The 23,470-nt window shown below is 38.0% G+C and overlaps 2 protein-coding genes across 2 annotated transcripts in view; both read left to right on the top strand.

The window, feature by feature from the left end:
- Positions 1-6,947, top strand: part of LOC125233555 (protein eva-1 homolog C-like) — a 108,473-nt gene extending 101,526 nt beyond the window's left edge. Inside the window, exon 6 of the mRNA XM_048139609.1 lies at positions 6,814-6,947. Within this exon, the coding sequence (XP_047995566.1) occupies positions 6,814-6,947 (134 nt within the window). The remainder of the gene's footprint in view (positions 1-6,813) is intronic.
- A 467-nt stretch (positions 6,948-7,414) lies between these two features.
- Positions 7,415-9,721, top strand: LOC125233692. Its single transcript, XM_048139776.1, has 2 exons — positions 7,415-7,536; positions 8,939-9,721. The coding sequence occupies exons 1-2, from the start codon at positions 7,431-7,433 to the stop codon at positions 9,439-9,441; spliced, it is 609 nt and encodes a 202-aa protein (XP_047995733.1). The 5' UTR covers positions 7,415-7,430; the 3' UTR covers positions 9,442-9,721.
- Positions 9,722-23,470: the final 13,749 nt, after the last annotated feature.

The raw sequence follows: 23,470 nt of genomic DNA, 5'->3' as shown, positions 1-23,470 counted from the left end.
TCAAAAAAAAAATTTTGAAAATCGGTCCACGATCCTCGGAGATATCGAGTAACATACATACAAAAAAAAAATAAAAAAAAAACATTCAGTCGAATTGAGAACCTCCTCCTTTTTTGAAGTCGGTTAATTATTCATTACTCCATATCGTCACTACTTTGAAAAAATCTCGTATCTCACACTGCTCCTCAAAGTTAAAACGCAGTAAGTCTATATGCATTGCATACATACTTATAACATTTTTATTCTTTTCATTGACAGAAGAAGATATAAGTTTTTTCAGAGTAGTGACGATATTAGTCAAATCATGCGTCGCATCGAGACTAATGGACGCAGTTACGGTAAAACGTTTCAAACTTTCAACTAGGGATGTATCGACTAGTCGGGAAAGCCGATTATCCGGCCACATTCGTAGTCGGCGAATAGTGGGCGACTAGTCGGCAAAAAGGGCCGATTAGTCGGCACTTTGTGAGGGATAGAAAAACAGTACAAAAATTAATTATATTCTGATACATTGTTAATAAAATTTTTAAAAATCCCCGACATATTTAATGGACTGACTTTCCTCAAACATGGCTAAGAAAAGAACACTCCCGACTAATTCAACTTTCAAATAAAAAGTGAAATCCAAATCGGCTACAGACAGACACACGGACAAAATATTCTCATAGACCTTTGAACACGTCACGAAAAAAACGAATGTCAAAAAAATATTCAAGAAATCTGATGAATTTAGTCGAAAATTATGTTTTGGCCGAGAATTATGTTCTGGTGGAGGCCCTGTGCAAGTGTGCACCTATGGGGTGTTTTAGGACATTCAACAACAACATAACCATAACTGAAACAGATGTGTCTTTCTCATACAATACATAATAGTAAATACCTAATACCTACTTGACACAATAGTTATTTGTTATACAAGGGGGCAGTTGTATTTTAACGTCGAGTGTGGAATTGAAAAACGAGCAAGTGAAAGGATTCTATAGTTGAACCACGAGCGAAGCCAGTGGTTCGAGAATAGAATCCTGAACTTGGCGAGTTTTTCAATACACGAGAAGTAAAATACATTTGCACCCGTGTGTAACACAAAACTTTTCCCCTCACCGCAGCGAGGAAACTACAACACTAAAAATGCGTTTATCACTGCTTCCGGTAGTTCCACAGGTGGTAAATCATCTTCATTACTAGATCTGCCTTCCTATCACTAGAACCCCTCTAAGCTGCATATTACCAGTTTTCATTTGGATAAATATTCTTAAATAGGAAAGAATTCCCCATCGACTGGTCTTGGAATCATATTTTTATCATTTTTAGTTACCGAGATACAGAGTCGACATACCTCGCTAAGTGCACTATTTTATAACCCTTTTCAATAGTATAAAACCGCAAACCCACATTTGTCTTCTATAACTTATATTAAAGCGCTTAGCAGTTGTTTATCTTCATAGTTTTATCACACGATACATAACTATAACAACGTTACTTGACATAAGCTTCATAAATTCCCATTAAAGCCGTTTAATTGCGTTATTACATTTTATAACATTCACTTTTTTAAATAAAATACTACGCTTAAACACGGCTAAAGTCCTTTAACCGTGTATTTAAAGACTTTCATTATAATTTCGGTTACAAATACATCACTAAAACCTAGTTACTGCGCATTACGGTGAATTTATTACTAAAAAATATTCATAATGCCACACTGAAACAGGACAAACCAGCAAAGCTACACTAAAACCTCGCTAGTTGTAAAAGTATACTTTCCAAAGTTATTGCGCCAGTCCGACAGTCAGCCGAGCGGCTCGCGCGCAGAAGGTTGTGCGAAGGCTGTAGTGACCGGTGAATGAACATTTTCTCCTTAAAATGTTAAGAAACCGAAGACCAGGTAAGTGTTAAATATCTTTTTTTTAAGGTTTTTTCAAGCACAACTTGCGTTTTGCTAACGTATTATCACACGTTTTCCGCGACAAGTAAATACCTAACTCATAAGTTATTCGATCAAGAGCCCAGTTAAAACTATTGTGTACAAATAAAGCGTAAACAAAAAAGTCAAGAAATTACATTATACGATCCTATTGCTATGTAGGCATTGCCATAGCCACATACATTTTGTAAGCATTTATTTACCTTACAATGTTTTAGTACCTATGTAGGTATGGATTACTTGCGCAACATTATATTACCGTCAAGCTGATTTAATAATGCAGTCAAAAATCAAATTAATTAATGTTATTTCTTTTAGGCTTGTTACGAACTTCAGGATACAAACGATAACAGAGATCTGCGAATAAAATGAATACCGAAAAACCGACCACAAGTCATCACACCAGCAGTAAGTTTAATAAATGTAGAACAGAAGGGGATTGCTCAACTCGATCTTTAACCAAGGAACATTCTATCGTTGTGTATTGTTTCAAGAATTTTTGAGATTGACACCTCAGAATTCTTTGCCTAACTTAGCCACGTCGAACGTTTCTGCTTTAATTTTCAATGCTGACGAAAATACATCAATTTTAAAACTCTCTTTTACTGGTCCAAGCTAAAACCGTTGCTGACGATCATCGAATTTGGGTTTATCCTTCGTTGTAACAAAATCGAACAACGTTTACTTCTTTAATCATTCGTAAAATGCTTCTCATCTTGATATAAGGAAAGAAGGTTTTTGACTATTCCGTCGCAGACGCATTGAAATTACAAGTGATGACTCGAAAGAAGAAGAACTCTATACCTAGCATGTAAAAATTGTAAAATGATAACATATGTATCATCCAAAATAAAGCTTTATCTTGATTTATCCGCTCCAATTCATACAAACAACAGAGAAACAGACTTAAATTTAACCTAGTTAATACAATTTTAAGCAATGATGCACCTGATTTTACCAGAAATTGTTAACAAAGATCTCTATATTGATTCTAGTTTTAAGAAAAAAAAAATAGGTATGATATACAAGTATTCTGCTGTACCAATTTATTCAGACCCTTCAAATCCAGAAGTTTTACATACAGAAAAGGAGGACTGACCTACAAATAAGTACATATAACCATTTATCGATGTAGAACCACCGTCGATATAGAGCACTACACTCGTAATATTAATATTAATAATACAACTGTCGAAAACCAAACGCACAAAAAAAGAAAAATAAATTTTAAGAAGAACGGAATCAAGCGGAAAGAGAGAAAATTATTATGTCAAACAATCCTAGATGTATTTTGAATTTTTGAAGTATAAAATAAATAAAGATTGCTATTTTCACTTGCTTGGCGAATAATAAATGAAATCCGTGTTTCTTTTTGTAAGAACTGCCAATGTCAACCGTTTTTAACCTTATATAACTCGGTAATAAAAACATTATTTTAATAGTGTATTATAGTAATAATACGAATAACTTTGGATATCCAAGAGCGACACCCTTTCGCCGTGTCGGTATAGCAAATTGATTTGTTGCAATGTAAAAAGCGAATTTTATTGTTTCATATTAATGTTATGTTAGTTTTCACTAATGTTAGAATATTATATTAAGTTTAAATATGTTAATTTGTAACATAACTTATAACGAGGTTTTTTATGCATGCAAATAAATGGTTACAATATCATACAGTTGTCTTTTATTCATTTAACAAATTGAATTGCTCTTGAAACTTAGTGCAGGTACTGCGGGTAAACGGGACATTGCTAAAATGATAAACTCCTTTTAAAAAGAATGACAATGCTAAAACCTAGTAATCGTCGCTGGTTTGTCATATAGCGGGCTTTTAGATTAGGAATGCATACAAATTATTTCGATGTTAGTAGTCATTGCATAGCTTAAAAACGGTTACCTACAGCATTTTTTTAGAGCATATACGATAGTATAAAATTGTTTAGTGTCTTTGCGGTTATTAAGCTATGTTTTTAGATTATTATGCAATGCTCAGTTACGATTACTATAAACACGTAAATTTACTTTGCCGTTATTAAGCCATGTTTTATGTATTATTCAATCCTAAAAAACGGCTAAAGTATACTTAACCGTGTTTTAACAGTAAAATCATACATATTTTAGGAATTATTTGCATAACTTAAACACAAAATGGCGAATTTCTAATAAATTAAACAATATTTAATTAAATTGATTTTAAATAATGTTAGCGTGAATTTAGTTTTAATTTAAGAATAAAAGAAATCTGGACTAAATCGACACATTTCCTAGAGATATGGGTTTTTATGTTTTTTGCCCATACTTATCTCAAAACTATCATTTGTGGGTTAGATGGGTTTTAGTGATAGGACGGCAGAGATTCACCTAATGTTATAAATTTTAGAGCAGTTAATTTGACTATATTCAAGGTCGAATTACTTTACCCACGTACTCAATCATCATCATCATATCAGCCCTTTATCGCCCACTGCTGAGCATAGGCCTCTCTTCTAGTACGCCACATGTCCCGGTCCTGACTGTCCTGAGCTTAATACGTACTCAATACGTACCAGTTACCACTAAGTACTCAATATAGGTAGATTAAAGAGCCTTTACAAGTTTACATCCTAGAGTGAGTGCCTATTATATTCTTTGTTTTAGATACGTAATTGTTTCCAAGCTGACCTGGGACATATTCGACTCCTATTAACTGTCAAAGTTATATATAAGGTACAGCGGGGCAAATTTCGACTGGGGGCAATTGTAACTAATCCATTTTTTCCATTATCACACTATGATTTTCAGTTCTACATGTATCCACTGAACACGCCTACTATATATAACCGGTGGACACTCTATTTAATGAAGCAAACATTGTAAAACATGGAAAAAATGGACCAGTTACATTTGCCCCCCAGTCGACATTTGTCCCGCTGTACCTTATGAACATTATCGCATTATGAGTTAATAGAAAAAAAAAGTTACGAAAATAAAACTTTGTTTTTACCATTTTTAGGGTTCCGTAGTCAACTAAAAACCCTTATAGTTTCGCCATGTCTGTCTGTCCGTCCGTCCGTCCGTCCGTCCGTCCGTCCGCGGATAATCTCAGTAACCGTAAGCACTAGAAAGCTGAAATTTGGTACCAATATGTATATCAATCACGCCAACAAAGTGCAAAAATAAAAAATGGAAAAAAATGTTTTATTAGGGTACCCCCCCTACATGCAAAGTGGGGGCTGATATTTTTTTTCATTCCAACCCCAACGTGTGATATATTGTTGGATAGGTATTTAAAAATGAATAAGGGTTTACTAAGATCGTTTTTTGATAATATTAATATTTTCGGAAATAATCACTCCTAAAGGAAAAAAAAGTGCGTCCCCCCCCTCTAACTTTTGAACCATATGTTTAAAAAATATGAAAAAAATCACAAAAGTAGAACTTTATAAAGACTTTCTAGGAAAATTATTTTGAACTTGATAGGTTCAGTAGTTTTTGAGAAAAATACGGAAAACTACGGAACCCTACACTGAGCGTGGCCCGACACGCTCTTGGCCGGTTTTAATAGTTTGGTTACGTATCGACGGCGAAGTAACAAGAACTCCTAAGTACAGTCGACTACAGAGATATGTATCCACTTTTTCACCTTATTGCATTGTAATAAGGTGAAAAAGTTATACATATCTTTGTAATCGACCTGTACTTAGGAGTTCTTGTTACTTCACCTTCGGTATCTTAATTACAAGTGGCCGAATCGCACGTGTCAAATGAGCCGGATGACACGTGTAACACAACAAAGGAGATCCGGCTACAGGGGCACGAAACACGGATATGACCACAAGCCCTTGAATCAACACGAAACGTTAGTTTTGGCTAGTCGACCTAGTCGTATAAAGCTCCTGTACCTCTCTGTGTTTATTTCTAGATTGTTAGTACCTACGAAAAGTGTGTGGCGTGGTTGTTTTCAAGTACCTATCTACCTCTAGTCCAACTTGTTTGAAAGTAACTCGGTAAGTAACACATTTTGTTTGCATCTCTCGAGGTCTTGGTACACAATGGTTGGATGTTTTACGAGCGCAAGTTTTGCTTTTCTTTTCCGTTTTTAAAATACTTAAAATTTTATGCGGGTTGAGAAATATTTTGGGAGATAAAACAAGTATTATGCGGTGTGAGATGCGGATTTGCGGAACACCTCTTAAAACAAACGCAAAATATTTTTTGGACAGGTTTTAAAAAAACTGAGATGTTATTCCGTTGTTTGTTAGTGTACTAATATATATATATATATATGGGTTGTCCATGTCCATGCTGTTGCATCGATATAATTATATCCGCTCAATTCTACGAAACCGTTGTATTTAAATTTTACACAATAATGAGGTATTTACAAAATAATCGACGGTCAAGTACCTACATCACATTTCATGCATTAACATGTTAATTAGTTACCGAAATGTAACAATGGGCTTTGATTAAATAAAGCCACTTATTGATTTAAAAATTGGAATTATTAGGAATTATTTTAAATTAACCAGGTATGTTTAAAATAAAATAAAATCTAGCGTACCTACTTATACATATTATATTTAATCAGCTACATACATCCACACTAATATTATAAATGGGAAAGTGTGTGTGTCTGTTTGTTTGTCCGTCCTTCACAGCAAAACGGAGCGACGAATTGTAGTGATTTTTTAAATGGAGATTGTTGAAGGGATGGAGAGTGACATAGGCTACTTTTTGTCTCTTTCTAACGCGAGCGAAGCCGCGGGCAAAATCTAGTATTGAAATAAAAACCATACGCTTGGTTGGTCCGTGTGGTGACTGGTGACGGGTTAAGTATTTCACCGCCGTTTTTCCTCGAAGGTATTTTAGTTGTGACTAAAATTTCTTCCTTCTTATTGTTGCAGTGCCGCTGGGCGTTCTCACAGAGCAGTTTGAGGCCACTCAAGAGGCGGACGAGGCCATGAATGGGGTTCTGAACTCAGCCGCTTCGGAGTTGTACGACAATACTGGTAAGCTAAAAAAAATTATACAATTCTAACATTTTGGTTTCCGTTGAGCTCGGAATTATCAGCGCATTCAACCTCAATGTCCTCTATGTAATCATAAAAAATGTCCTTAAATATAAAAAGTAACGTGAAATGAATTTTTTTCACTAAAATGTGACGTAGTGGAACGACAATTTTTGGACATCTGTTTTATTGTTTTTAATGATGGAATAGATAATTTCTGAGTAGCTACAATAGTAGCCATAAAACATCACATATTAGTGTGAATTAGGTTTTCAAAACTCCTTTGTGAAGACGTTCAATTAAACATGTTATTCTAAAGTATAGTTATTATGTTCTGATCATTTTTTTCACTTTTTTTAAATCACTATTTTATATTACCCAATGTAAATTTCCTGCTTTCGTTATATGTATAAGCTAAAAAAGTGATTTTAAAGAAAGGAAGTCCAGATCGCAAAATTTTTATGTTTGACTTAGTGAACTCGGAGAAATGGAACGAGGTAAACGCGACGCCCATGGTGAACCCGGCCGTGCAGCCGCCGTGGGCCATCAGCACGCCGGCCACGACCACTGCCGATCCAGTTGCTACCAAGCAAGAGGAAACTGCGATTGTTAATACAGGTACATGGGAAGTAGATAAAAATAATGTACCATGTCCGACCAGAAAGTGACTTTAACACATATTTAAAGTCACTTTCTGGTCGAACATGGTACATAAAACGCCAGAATTTACTACTTATTCCTAATTGCAGTCACTGGGCTTGAGAGATTTTTTTTTGCTAGCCTTGTTTAGTGTCCCACTGCTGGGCAAAGGCCTCCCCTCGCTTCTTCCACTCAACCCTGTTGTCTGTGTAGCCCTGCCATCCCGGGTAGAATGACTCCAAGTCATCCCGCCATCTCTTTTTCGGTCTGTCTGAACCCCGGCCTGCACCCTCCACGGTGTTCTGTGGGCCCCATTCGGTGACCATTTTGGCCCACCGTTCAGGGTGCATGCGGCAGACATGTCCAGCCCAGTTCCACTTAAGTATTGCGGTCTTGACACCTATATCTGAAACACGAGTTCTGGAGCGCAGTTCCGTGTTTCTGATTCGATCAGTTCTGTGAACACCCAGTATACTGCGCTCCATCGCTCGCTGACAAACCTTGAGTTTGGACTTTAGACCTTCTGTTAATGATGAATATGATGATTGATGTTGTTGAGTGCCATAGGTTAAGATAGGCAGGATACACATGTCAATGAGTTTGCGCTTGAGTCACAGAGGAAGGTTACCCTTCATTAGATAAAATAATAATCAATACTTATTAAAATTGAGTTAGAAATGCCTTATAGTTATTTTTAATAGTAAGTAGGTAAACCTACCTTTTTTCCCATCTGGCGTATTTTAAATTTCAACAAATATACGTGGCCAACGATGCAGTAATAAACTGAGTTTGAAATCGATTTCCGCCCATGGTTTAGGTGAATTATATAGCTAAGTGCATACAGGAGTTTCTTTGACCTACTTATATATTTTTCTGTGAGGATTACCTGGTTGGACTTGGAGAGCGCAAACTCATTTTGTTGTATTGGTGATTTGTTGAAAAACTCTCAGAAATAGAAAAGGTTTCTCGTGAGAAACGTGTTACCACGCTAATTATTTTTCTAAAATAATGGAAGTTTGAATAATGCAGATGACTTTTTTTGTAGAATGTATCTATGGCACGACATGTAAATATTAATTCTAAATTAAACAACTTTTTTATGTTGGTTTTCATTAAGAAAACTTTTTGGTTTATAATAATGACTTACGAGTATACCTATTGTCTGGGTGTGATTTCCTTTTTGTATTGTGTAATCACGGTCTATAAACCGGTCAATATAAGTGTAGTAAAGCTAGGCATTATCGGTAACAGGAAGCTAATAATTATTTTCATGAGTTTCAGTAAAATAATGTACCTACATAACGATTTTGAGAGAGGTGACCATCAAGATTGACATAAAGCCAAACAAACGCTCAATAACTTAACAAAGTTATCTTTACAGGGTCGCCGTCGTCGACTCGGAATATCGCAATTTATGTCGGCATCAGCGTTCTACTCTTCATAATCTTTGTCGCACTACTCATCACAGTCCGCTGCTATATCATAAGAAAAAATACGAGAAACTCCAAAAACGGCGATATGTTCATCGCCGAAGCACCCAACGTGTTCAACGATGCTGTCTCAGACATCGACAACGATATTGACGTGACGCACATGTCAGGCACTTTCTACGACCCTGTACATCCGGACATGATATTATATAGGGATGTGCCTGGCAGTAAAGGGACCTTACGCGCTATGAGACCCTTATCAACCATATACCCTTGTGCCGGCGCCAGCATGTACGGTAATTTAGATTACGTCCCGCCGCAGTACAGAGAAGTTGCGGCTGGCAGGCTCAGTAGAGAAGCGAGTAGGGAAAAAGAAGATGAAGTCGATCAGGAGGTAGTAGTTAGCCCTAAAAGTTTGAATAGGTTTTCAAATTCTCAATATTATTACGGCTGACGCCGGTGTGACAGGCCGGATGATGATGAGACTAGGACTTACTGTTTTTAGGGGCACTGTAAATGTATTGTCAAATAATTATATGAGAGTTTTATTTGTAAATATATTATTGTAATTTTAGCAATGATCTCATGTACAGATATTAAAAAAAATACACTTTTATTCGCTCTTTAAAAGGAATAAAGAATTTAAGCTAGAATAATTATCGCCCATTGTCATTATTTTGTTTGAATTTGTTATTAATGTAGGAATGTCAACTAACTTGTTAGGTAAAACCTAATACCTATCTAGTTTAAAGAAATGAGGACATCTCTAAACAAACGAGCAAACGACTTATACGACCATAACAGAAAAGTTCCTCTCCTCTTCATTTTTGTAATATTTAAATTAACTCATTCACCCATTTCTGATGCATACATATGTGACCACATACATCACTCTGATAATTATTTTCTTACATGTATATGTACTGTATAAATGTAGATTAATATTATTGTCTCAAAACTATTTCAATTAGCTTAAGCTCTAATGTCACCGCTACTAAAACTATTGAACAACCTAATATCCTAACACTTTTGTAAATATAATACATATGCAATACTAATATTTCAGATGCGTCCTAAACACCCACAATTCCGGGTACCTATATTTACAAGCTCCCTATTCTACATATCGTCACTACTTTTAAAAAATCTCGTATCTCACGCTGTTCCTCAAAGTTAAATACATACTTACTTACTACAATTTTCTTTTCATTGACTGACGAAGATACAAGTTTTTTTAAAAGTAGTGACGATATGTACCAATTTACATTATGGCCTTGCCTTATTTCTTAAATAACACAAACACAATCATACACTGTGCAACATGGGGCGTAAATTGAATATGACAAACGACTCGCTTGCCCCCGCAAGCGAGTTAAAGATTCGTGTTTGTATTCTTACGCTCAGGGTACGTAGCCGAATGGCACAAACGCTCACGAAACGCTCACGAAACGAAACGCTCGTATAGATAACTATCTCTATCGCTCTTGCGTATTGGCGTGACAGAGCCTGACTACCTATCGCGGCGTTTCGTTTTCGTTTCGCGTCGCTTCTGCGACGCGAAACGAAAACGAAACGCCAATTCCATTCCATGCCATTCGCCATTCATTCATTGAATGCCATTCGGCTACGGCACCTGATATATAAAAAGATAAGTATCGCTACGCCTGCGTGCAATTGCACACTTATTGAGCGAGTGTGCTGATAAAATGTGACAAAAGAACGCTTAGCCACCTCAACGGCATATTCATTAACGAAGTTAAAGCAACTGTGTTGAAAATAACATCGAATTTTAATTTATAACTGTTTCGCTGACATCCTCATTTAATAGCTTATCGGGGTTTCCAAATAAAACAAAAGGGTTCAATGAATTGTTTTTGCATTTTCGGATGTCTCCATTCAATGTTTTTCCATTGTAAATACTTTTATACTGGTGATGTTGAAATATTGTATTGGTGTTAAAAGGGATATTTACAGACACGGGAGGATAAACTGAATATTTTGAATGTAAGTATTGATGAATTTATTTAAAGCTTAAATAAATCCATACTAATATTATAAACGGAGCGACGAATTGACGAGGTTTTATAAGTGGAGATATTTGAAGGGATGGAGAATGACATAGGCTACTTTTTGTCTCTTTCTAGCTAGAGCGAAGCCGCGGGCAAAATCTAGTATTTCCATAATTCTTGTTTGACAATATTTTAAGGTACATGTGGAGCTACGTTTTCTCTCTAGTGCGGTAATGAGAGTTGCGAACTTTCCGTGCCTAAGTCTTAAAAGAGGGCCATAATGTTCTGGAACTTACAATCACTCCCTTTTTATTTATCGTCACTCGTAGCAAACATTCTTCTTTTCGCACTTGTATCATAAATAATTAATTTATACACATAACATATTTTAGGCTTGTTCGTAATACTTATTGTAAAGCCTGACAAGATTTTATTTGACCCTGAAAGAGTGTCGCTACAAACCGCTTTCATATGGCAATAATGTGCGGACGTCATATATAATGGGGACAGCGTGTACTGGTTTCGCTTTAATATTTGTAGAAAATGAAAACAGGGTTTTAGAGAATCAAAGTTTAATAAGCAAGGTTTAAATACTCGCTACTTTTTCCGCACAGCCTAAAATCCATGAATCTTGTGCCTTTATCGAAGTCGTCGATGTTTATTTTCTTTTTGCGTGGGACCTTGTTTTATACTGGTGTCAATGATGTAACGGCCTTCTTATTTTTATAAATATTTTTCACGGCAGAGCTACAGACACCTTAAATAAGAACAAAAAATAAATTAAGCTAAATCGAAACCAAATAATCAGTACAGGACAACCGCACTATAAATTGTCAGTACCGGACATGTCAACAAACGATTTCGGAACTTTGTTATCGAAATACTGTGAAATCCTTCATCCTTTTTTGTTGTTAGTTAATTATCACCTTAAGTATAATTATTTTTACTTTTTTAAATATTATTTTGGGCAAATTTGTGATGAAACCGTTAGAAAATTGAAAATATTTACTTCTCGTTTACATCACTGACATTCAATGACTTTTGACGACGGGTGTCAAATATTAATCCTTGCCAGTAAAATAAATTAGTTCAGCTGAAAATCCGCAACGTGGCGAGGGTCAAATAAAAACTTGTCAGGCTATAGCTATATATTCATGTCAAGTTCCAATCAACAACTGATGGTCATTTGCTTTTTCTTAATTGAAAATACTTGTTACATATCTATGTTAAAGTGTACATTTTGTATTACTTTTTTATTAAAAAGGTATGAAATTTGTGTTTTATTTATTCCTCTTTGTGCTGTTGGGATTTTTGAGGTAAGTTATATATTTTAAGTCAGTATGTTACCTACATAAGAGATTAATTAAATATTGTTGCTGAAGTTTAAAAAATACCTACTTGACTTGAAAACAGAATAAATCAATTTTAAAATGTTTTGTACTACTGGATAGGTAACGGATAGTTTTCCCAGGAAAGGAAGTAAGAGAGAAAATAAACAAAAAAATGTAAACCTATTCGCCGTCATTCGTTTTCAAGCGCGTCGCCAGGTTTAAATGTTGGGAGTCGTTACCCGCGATGACGAGATTTTTTTATCAGTAATGGTCGCGTGGCCAAGCATCATTATTCAGGGGAATTATGGGGTGGATCATTCAAAAAGCTAAAGAGGGTTGTTGGTCACGGTTGTAAAATTATGCAATTTATTACGTTCAAATCATCCGGAGCTGTAAGAATAAAGTACTTTCATTCATAAATCATTTTGAATAAGCATGTCAAAATTACACAATATGCTTATTACACGATTTCAACGACTGTGAATAGAATATACCCAATTTGCCGCTTATGTGAACTTGTAATTAGGTTCTGAATGGCTGTTGCTGTTATTTTGCGGAACAACTTATTGTTGGACTAGCTGCTTAGTAGCCTGACAAGCGAAACATAACATTTTGTTCATATTTATAAAACGAAGACTTAAAATAAGAGGTAAATGTAAAACATGTAGTTCCTGATGTGTGATTCCCTGTGTTTTAATCGACCACGACGGATCTATGAAAATGTGATCCACCACACATTGAAATATAGGTGTAAGGCTTGGAGACAAGATAGGAGCATAGTTACAAATCTTCTAGTAATAGACGCGTTTTACCTGAAATAAAACGCATATTAAAATACTTACCTCACTGGAAGCTTTATAATTGAGATAGCATATCTGTTTCCGTCGAATTATCACCAGTCAAGTGCCTTATTTGACTTCGGTTTCCGGCGACAGTGGCGACACCTGGTGGACCGCGCCATTTTTACACCAGGTAAGAGATGTCCGGTGATCGGTTTGTCATTGGCTCAATTTCACCAGGCAGAAATGAAATGAAAGCTTCCAGTGAGGTAAGTATTTTAATATGCGTTTTATTTCAGGTAAAACGCGTCTATTAAATTACTTGACCGTCACTGGAAGCTTTATAATTGAGACCTGTTTGTTATCGCCTGGTGTCGCCCCTTATTGGAATTTAATGAAATTCAGCGCCAATGTGATTAAGGAGTTTATGTAGGTATTAGTGATGAATACAAATACTAAAATGTCGATTTCAATTATTTTATTCTTAGAACAGAAGTTTACACCAAATGTAATTATTAATCTTTAATAATGACTATATTAATTTATTAATATATTTATAGTAAATTCGCTAATGCTATACGAACGATTATCAGAATATCAGTTAAGTACATTATAGAATGAATGTAAATGTACATTCTAAATAAACACAATATCTGAGGAATCAAATCAAATTCACAATTTAAAATATAAAATCAGTAGGCAATCGTAATACCTATACAGGATTAAACAATTGTGTAACATTTGTGGAAGAATCACTTTGTGGAAGAGAAGTAGCTAGTTCTCTTCTGTAAAATCGTTGGAAAGTGTTAGCAGATTGCCAGTTTCCACGCGCCATCATATCATCAAGGGAATGATTTTCCCACCAACTTTTTGACGCTACAGCTGATCTAATACTACCCGGAGCAGCTGTTATTTTTGCTTCTTTAAACAAAGTTTTTATCCAATTAGCAATGACCGTGCGTGAGGCTGGTTGCGGCCGACCCTTAAGTGTCATGAACAAATTAAATGATTTCGCAGTATGACGTCTCTCATTTAAAAGTGATATTGTTTGTTCTATCCAAAAAAGGGGATTTAGTTTTATATTACTGGCATTTGCTAAAAGTTTCCAACCAGACTGCCTGTGATTAGCAGAATCTGTTTTTGAACCAAATTGGGGCCAAAAAATAACACATTCATCTGATCTTATACAATTGTCATGGTCAATGGTAAGCAAGGTTAAGTCGTGTATGCGCCTACCAGAGCAAAGAAGTAATAAAGCGGCAGTATGACGTGATGTTTGAAAAGCATTGTTCTGATCTACTGTATAATTAGTTAAGAATTTAACCAGATGATCAACATCCCAGACTGGGGGTTTAGGCGTTTTAGGGAATGCTAAGGAAATCGACTTAAGTATGTGTTTCACCAGAACATGTGAACTTAAACAGCTTGATGTTTCTGTATTACACAATGTGGAAACAACAGACTTATGTAAAAGTATGGTGTTGTAAGATAATTTATTGATTAAATGTAAATCCGATAAAAACTGTGCTAGTTGAGCTCCTGTTGGATTTTTTGGGTTTACATTTTTTGTACCTGCCCAAGAAATCCAACGTTGCCAAGCTGTTTTGTATGTTCTTAAAATCGATTTTCTCCACGAATTTTTAAGTAAAGATAGTTGGTCTGAGTTCCATGATTCTAGCGTCTCAGACCACCCCCACACTTCCAAACCTCTAGAGTCATTTTGTCGACTTGAGCAGGAGGTAACCCTGTCGACGTGTCGACGAGGTTCTTCCGCAGGTTCCTCAAAGTAAGTGGCGCTGCTAGAGCTCGGACTTTGAGATCTGCCCGCCAGAATACTTTCTCCCAGCGAGGTACCACTATCAGAAATATTCCGGTCGAGTGGTTCAGGTGAGAGAGGACTTTGGGCATCAGAAATGGTGGTGGAAAAACCCACGCTAGTGGATAGTTCCACGGGGTACTGAATGCATCGTGGTACATCGCTTGACGATCTTTCAGATCTCGGGATACATAATTGTGTACCACGTGGGCTGTTACTGAGGCGAATAGATCTACCACCGGTATTCCCCACTTCGCGAACACTATCTCCACACAAGCCGGTACTAGGTAAGTGCCACTCCGGCGGCAGGCGATGCCGCGATAAGTGGTCGGCTTGGCAATTGTACTTGCCCGGTAGATACACTGCAGCGTACACTACGCTGCAGTGTATCTGATTTTGATCTAACAGATTTAAAATATGATGGGTCATATTTATCAGGGCTATCGATTTCGATCCCCCTTCTTTCCTCAGATGGGCTACAGTTGTCCTGTTGTCGCATTGTATCAGCAGTGAACTGTGACGCAACAGGTGAGCGTGACCTTGAAGAACATGAAGGATGGCTAACATTTCCTTCTGATTGGAATGAAGGTTCTGTTCTTCTCGTGACCAAGCTCCCGAAAGAGCAAGGTCGTTCAACTGCGCCCCCCAAGCTTGGTCGGATGCATCGGTTGCTAGAAAATTGGTGGGAGGAGGGTGATGTAGAGTTGTTGACGCCTGGCAATTTTGTACCCACCAATTCAACTCGCTCGACACACTTTGTGGTATCGGAAATGAGGTTATCGAAGGGTCTGGAAGGGTGTTTAGATACATCAGGAGTCATCGATGATTGAGCCGACCCCTTGGAACAACAAAACTGGCGAAATTCAGGGATCCTACTATTCTCTGGGCGTTTTTAAAGGTCAGCTTTCCCTGAATCAGGACCTCTTCCAGTTTTTGGCGCAATGAACTTGCTTTTTCTTCTGGCAAGGATTTTAAGTTGTCCCAAGGTCGCCAGAGTATCCCTAAGTAAACAATACTTTTTTGTGGATACAGAATCGACTTTTCGAAATTCACTTTCCATCCGAGATTGATTAGAGTGCGGATAGTGATTTCGACATGACTTCTTAGGATGGCAGCGTTTTGATGGACAATCAGAAAATCGTCTAGGTAAACGACAATTCTGACGTTCCATTGTTGCCGTAAGGTTTGAGCTACCCAATTTGTCAGTATTGAGAACGTTTTTGGAGACGTACTTAACCCGAACGGTAGACATGTCATTTCTAACAATTCTCCGTTGTACACCAGGCGCAGGAAGCGTCGGTGTGCCTCGGCTACTTTCACATAAAAGTATGCTTGGCTTAAATCGACCTTGCACATCCAATCGTTTGGCTGGAGGAAGTCGGGAATTCGATACATGTTTATGAGGTGAAACGGTTCGGCCTGTATGTAATCGTTTAGTGCTTTCAAGTTGAAAATTGGTCGAGCTGAACCGTCTGGTTTTGGTACTAGGAAAAGAGGAGAAATGAAGCTTGGTGACGGTTGTGTTACACTCAGAACTCCTTGAGCTTTCATTTTTTCTACAATCAAAGACATTTCCTTTGACACAGGAGTGTGAAAGGGGCCGGATTTTAGATTGGGATACACCAGAGGAGGTTTTGCAATAAACGGTATGCGATACCCTGTGATTAGTTTTAATGCTATTTCTGGTGCTCCCATATTCTTCCAATGTGAGTGGAAGTGAGCTAACCGGCCGGCCTGGAACGGTTCCGAGTCATGACGGTTTTTGTCGTTTCTGGTTACCTTTGTAACCTCGACCGGAATTATTTCCTCGTCCTCTGGTACCTCCACGATTGGGCCGCGAGCCACGAAATGACCCTCTTCCACTTGTGTGGTAAGCGGGATGATTATTCGAAGGTTGAGTTACCCAAGGGCAATTCGGTTGTTGACAGTTTTGACAAGAACATACACCCCGCGAGGGTGCATTGTTACATGTTTGATTGTGGGTATTTTGCGGAGGAAAGTATCCTGCGCTCATATTGCACTGAATTCCACGCGATGGAATTGTCGGTTTTAAAATGCCTTGCCCCCGCGAGGGGCGGCTGTTATGCTGATTTGTCTTGCTAGGAGCATTTTGTTTGAGAGGCCAAAATGTTTTTCGAACTCCTCCTGCCTTTTCAAGAGCTGATGTAAAGGAATCAGCATGAAAAATATTAGTTGTGGAAGGCGGGATTTTATTTACTAATGCCTTAACAAGTGGTTCTTTAATTTGACTTGTTTATGGCCTCTCTGCGCATTTCTATCGCTTCGGCGCGGTGACCACACACTAATTGTAATAGATCAGATGAAATCTTTTGTAAATCACCTTTTTGAAAAAGCTCATCAACTTTAACATTTAATTCATCCAATGAAAATGTTTCACTTTTAGCCCACGATAAAAAGTTACGAATACTATCTTGAATCGCTTGTTTTTGTTTCAAAATACAGTAAGTAATAGCTGCATATGACTTATCTGCATACGCTAGATGGCGTAAATTATCATACATTTTTACCTCTTCGTTTGTTTCCAGGTCTACGAAACCTGGGGTATGATTGTAAAGCTTTTGGGTATCAGAGTATCTGACCTCAGACCATGCTGCGCTTCCCAAGCGCTGAACGTCAAGAAGCATTTTCAGAAAAATATCTGGAGTCTTAGGGACCGAAGGTTCCTTTAATTTTGTTTCAATATCAAATGTGAACGGCAAATTGCTTCTTGACCCTCAGCGTGTGGGCCCGGAGCCTCAGTCACATCATTAACTTCATATAATTCACCACTAACCTCTGACAGAACTGACTCGTTATCAGGGAAAGAAACATTTGAATTTTCTAGGTAACCGTTATTTTTAGCACAATTATTATCGTGGCAAATAGTATCATTGCCTGCAATATGTTTGCGAAGCTCACCCATTTCCTTGAACAGTTGATCCATTAAGCGCGCAGATCGCCGATATCGCTTGCTTTTCTTATGGCGGTGGCGGCGCGACCGCTTTTGACCGCTCGAGCTCGAGGATGACGAGCTGCTGCTGGAACTGCTGCTGGATGAACTCCTTCTAGCTCGTTTTCGTGACGTCCGACTTGGACCCGGTTGCGGCTCTGCCGCAACTTTCTGATTACCATCCATATCTGAAATAGCAATGATATTAATTCTTGCTCATAAACATTACCCGCTTGTATAATTTCATCAAAAATACAAACGGATAGAATAAACTGCAAATAAAACACTTTTTTAGACTGGTTATATATTTAGCACAAACATTTTAAAAAAGTGGGTAGTGGTCCGAACAGAAAAACTGTTAAAATATATGACCACATACCTCTTGTGCAAAATATTAACAATCGGGTACTTACGTGATCACTTTTTATACTTAGAGCACTTTATTTTAAAGTAATCAACCGTAAAAATATTAAATTTATTTAAATTTCAAATATTGTAACGACCGCAGGGTCAGTGAGCCTGACTTGCTGCGCACTTGTTGCTTCGACGGGAAACTGAACGCCAATGACAAACCGATCACCGGACGTCTTTTACCTGGTGTAAAAATGGCGCGGTCCACCAGGTGTCGCCACTGTCGCCGGAAACCGAAGTCAAATAAGGCACTTGACTGGTGATAATTCGACGGAAACAGATATGCTATCTCAATTATAAAGCTTCCAGTGACGGTCAAGTAATTTAATGTGACCTAAGGTGTTGAAAAATATTTTGGGCTCCCAGTTGATAGATAGAAGGTAAGAAAAAAATTCGGAATTGTAGAAGTCCTAGCCGAGGTAAATACCTAATTGTATGTAATTGATGAGACAAAACAATCATTCGAAGTTTAAACATATTTGCCAGCTGTTACCAATGATAAAGTCTATACTAATAATTATATAAGTATACCTGTCTGAATACGTACACCACAAGCCTAGTTGAGCTTTTTCTGTGATTTTATTTATTTAGTATGTTTTAGAGCGGGCAGGAAATATAATATGATCGATTTCAAGTTTCTTTTTTTAGATTTCGAGCATTCTTCCAACTTAATAAACCGTAGGTAGGTACGTAACAAAATTATACTTATGCACCTTAGTTATAATAGTAGGTGATATTCCATTAATTTAACACTTTAACAATGTTTATCCGTTAAATGACAACGATATTAATACATACTAACTAATATATTCATCAATCTTGCAACTGTAGACCTAAACGTTACTGGCATAAGGTTTGAAACACGTGATAGATAAGTTGTACAGCCTAAGGGTCACTGGTGGGGCCAAATTGTCATAATTTCACAACTGTAATCCCTTTGATTACAAGTTAATGGTAGGTAGGTAATCGATAGGGTAAGTTTTGTTCTCTTTATCGGACCATTTACCAATTTTCACATTAGAAGTATTTTATATCTCAAACAGTCATTGTTTATTTTTCCTCGTGTAAAAGTTTTTTGCTTGTTTTCAATATGTTGTAGCAAATAATTATTTAGGTTGTTTTACAGTTTACACACCAGAATAGTTACTTGTTTTACAAGAGGGCAAAATTATCGTTTAACCGCACGTCTCGTGTTGAAATCGAAATCAGACCAAGCGAAAGAGTCCAATATTGGACCGAGAGCGTAGCGAGTTTGAAAAGTGGAATTTTGAGCGTTGCGTGGGTTTAAAGGCACTGGAAAAATAAAAGCGCAGATTCGAACGTGGTACTAGGGCGGGGTAAGCATGTAAACAGTATGTGAGCAATCGTACCAAGCGACATCGCCAACGACAATAGTGTCATATTTTTCTATTTTTACTTAATGGTTAAGTAATGTAAGTATGGATATCCCTAATAACTCAACCGTTACGGCGTCCCTGTGCAACGGATACCGATTCGTAACCAATACATCCTAATTGCTAATTTCAATATAGGTACTTACTTAAAAGAAAAACTGACTGACTGACATATCAACGCACGGCCAAACCGCTGATTCTAGAGATTCCTGGTACGTAGGTTCCTTATGGAGGCACTATAGGAGCACTAAGAAAGGTTTTTCAAAATTCACCTCCTATATATATTACTTTTAGTACGCGAAACCGCAGGAAAAAGCTGGTTGTACTATAGAATCTGTCAGCTGAATTTTTATACCGTGTTGCCATTTGACTTTTCCATATCGAGGTGCCATTCAAATTTAAGAATTTGTGAGAGATTTTTCTCATTAGAACTTAAAAGAGCAAAATCGACTCGATCACGTCGTTCGGCCATAATTTTGATCGGATTGATCCAATTAATGTTACCTAATTAAGAGCGAGAACTTTACTCATTGAAGTATAATTTAGCATCATTTTCTTGAGCTTACTTATAAATAACTGACGCGAACGTTATTAATAAAATTTGTAAAGTTCAAATGCCTACGTAGTAGGTACTAATATTATAAATGGGAAAGTGTGTGTGTCTGTTTGTTTGTCCGTCTTTCACGGCAAAACGGAACGATGAATTGACGTGATTTTTTAAGTGGACATAGTTGAAGGGATGGAAAGTGCTATAGGCTACTTTTTGTCTCTTTCTAACGCGAGCGAAGCTGCGGGCAAAAGCTAGTTATAAATAAATAGGAGCCTTTGTAAAGGACTAGCTTTTGCCAAACAAACATACTTTCCCATTTATAATATTAGTATCGATATGCGATACATCTATATACTATTTAAAAATATTTTAAGCGGGTTACTCACGTATTAAGGCGATATAGCGTTCGACATGTTTCGGTTCAATTTCGAGAACCTTTCTCAAGAGTAGCGACACCCCGCCTTTACATGTCGAGAGCGCGACGCATACTGCGGGCGCTTGCTCGGTGCGCGCGGCTGCTGAGGACAGGCGCAGGGGGGGTCGGCGGCGCGGGCGACGTCACCGTGACGAGATCGGAGCTACCCACTATGTTACTTTTGTCAAAAGCAGGATTGCACACAACACTTATTACGTCACTTGTTAAGGGTGCGTTTACACTGGGGACCGACGTAGTGCCTAGAACTGTTTTCCAACTAGGTGACACCGACCAACCACTGTCACGATTGAAATTAGGATGACGACTAATTTCTATAGCTTCCCGTATTTTCCGCTGAACGAAGAACTTTTCTCGCGCCAGTACGGTTACCCTATCAAATCTTACATAGTGCGTCGTGTCCGAATCCAATACGTGTTCTGTCACCGCAGAGCTGTGGGTGTCCCGGCCCTTCATACTACGTATGTGTTCAGAAAGCCTTGTCGAGATATTCCGGCCGGTCTCTCCAATGTATGACTTCCCACAGGAACACGGGATCCTGTACACCCCGGGAACATTTAAGGGCTCCTTGTCTTTTGGCGAACGCATCCATTTCCTGAGCTGCGTGTGAGGACGGAAAATCGTCTTGATGCTATATCTTCGGCGTAACAAGTGTCCGATCTTATCCGTCACTCCCTTGATGTACGGCAAGTATAAGGGCAGCCTTTCCACCGCCGATGGTCGTGGTCGGACACCCACAGCTCTGCGGTGACAGAACACGTATTGGATTCGGACACGACGCACTATGTAAGATTTGATAGGGTAACCGTACTGGCGCGAGAAAAGTTCTTCGTTCAGCGGAAAATACGGGAAGCTATAGAAATTAGTCGTCATCCTAATTTCAATCGTGACAGTGGTTGGTCGGTGTCACCTAGTTGGAAAACAGTTCTAGGCACTACGTCGGTCCCCAGTGTAAACGCACCCTTAACAAGTGACGTAATAAGTGTTGTGTGCAATCCTGCTTTTGACAAAAGTAACATAGTGGGTAGCTCCGATCTCGCCACGGTGACGTCGCCCGCGCCGCCGACCCCCCCTGCGCCTGTCCTCAGCAGCCGCGCGCACCGAGCAAGCGCCCGCAGTATGCGTCGCGCTCTCGACATGTAAAGGCGGGGTGTCGCTACTCTTGAGAAAGGTTCTCGAAATTGAACCGAAACATGTCGAACGCTATATTGACTTAATACGTGAGTAACCCAACTAGGGAACAAATCAAATTATTTTATTGAATATTTTTTGATTTGTTATTTTTCCAAGTAGTCACACTACTATATATAAATTATAAATTGAAATAGATATCATACACGAAAGAAAAAACGGCAAGGCCCACTGGTGGCCGAGCCGGGAATCGAACCCGGGTCTTCAGCTTACGCGGCTAACGTCTTTACCACTAGACCACACGCCCGCCGTGGTACCCGACGAAATTTCTCTAGTGTATGTTATCTCTGATAAGGCTAGGCGCCTTTTGACCAACTCTAAGGGCGAACAATTAGTGCTCGCACCTCCTATATAAATCCTTTGCAGGATTACGATATAGCGAGAGAGATGGTGCTGCCATCTATACAACTAGGGAACAAATCAAATTATTTTATTGAATATTTTTTGATTTGTTATTTTTCCAAGTAGTCACACTACTATATATAAATTATAAATTGAAATAGATATCATACACGAAAGAAAAATCAAAAAATATTCAATAAAATAATTTGATTTGTTCCCTAGTTGTATAGATGGCAGCACCATCTCTCTCGCTATATCGTAATCCTGCAAAGGATTTATATAGGAGGTGCGAGCACTAATTGTTCGCCCTTAGAGTTGGTCAAAAGGCGCCTAGCCTTATCAGAGATAACATACACTAGAGAAATTTCGTCGGGTACCACGGCGGGCGTGTGGTCTAGTGGTAAAGACGTTAGCCGCGTAAGCTGAAGACCCGGGTTCGATTCCCGGCTCGGCCACCAGTGGGCCTTGCCGTTTTTTCTTTCGTGTATGATATCTATTTCAATTTATACGTGAGTAACCCGCTTAAAATATTTTTAAATATGTATGAGTCTCACGGGAGTTTTATAGTTAAAATCTATATACTATGTTGTAGATACTTATTAGATATCGGTGTATGTCATTAAATATTTGTTATGAACAAAAATGAATGAGAAAAATTAGCCGCTGATGCGGTTCTAGCCTAGGACAAGTTGATACATTGGTCACTATCTCAGAATACTTTATTTATTTGTGTTTATACCATAGTTGTATTTTTATATCACATATAAAAATAATTCAATTTCTTGTCGGAATTTAGAAATGTTCCAACCAATAAAATTAAATAAATAAATAAATAATTTTATAGGACATTCTTACACAGATTGACCGAGTCCCACGGTAAGGCACTGGTCCCACCGCGAGCTAGTAAGCTATGAGCCGTGCAAATAAAAGAGACACGGCTATTTTGATAGCTCACCGCTGGGCGAGTAACTATAAATATCGCCGTGTCTCTTTTATTTGCACGGAAGTGATTATCTTTTGTTCGTTTTTATAGCCGATAGCTCATAGCTTACTAGCTCGCGGTGGGACCAGTGCCTAAGCTCAAGAAGGCTTGTGTTTATAATTTTTTAGATTTTTTTATAAACACGCTGTTAAGAGCGTGCGCAGACAGAGAACGGTCTGCGTTCTGTCAGAGTTCCGCGTTCTGGTGTCCGTTGACCACTCAAGAGCTCCAACGCACACAGGCGGCGTTCAAATTCTCGCGTTCTAGTTTCGTTTTGTGTCTTTGTACATGCAAC

The sequence above is a fragment of the Leguminivora glycinivorella genome, chromosome 14, assembly GCF_023078275.1.
Source record: "Leguminivora glycinivorella isolate SPB_JAAS2020 chromosome 14, LegGlyc_1.1, whole genome shotgun sequence".
Lineage (NCBI taxonomy): Eukaryota > Metazoa > Arthropoda > Insecta > Lepidoptera > Tortricidae > Leguminivora > Leguminivora glycinivorella.
Note: the sequence above shows the minus strand (reverse complement) of the source record. Positions and strands in the feature narration are given on the sequence as shown.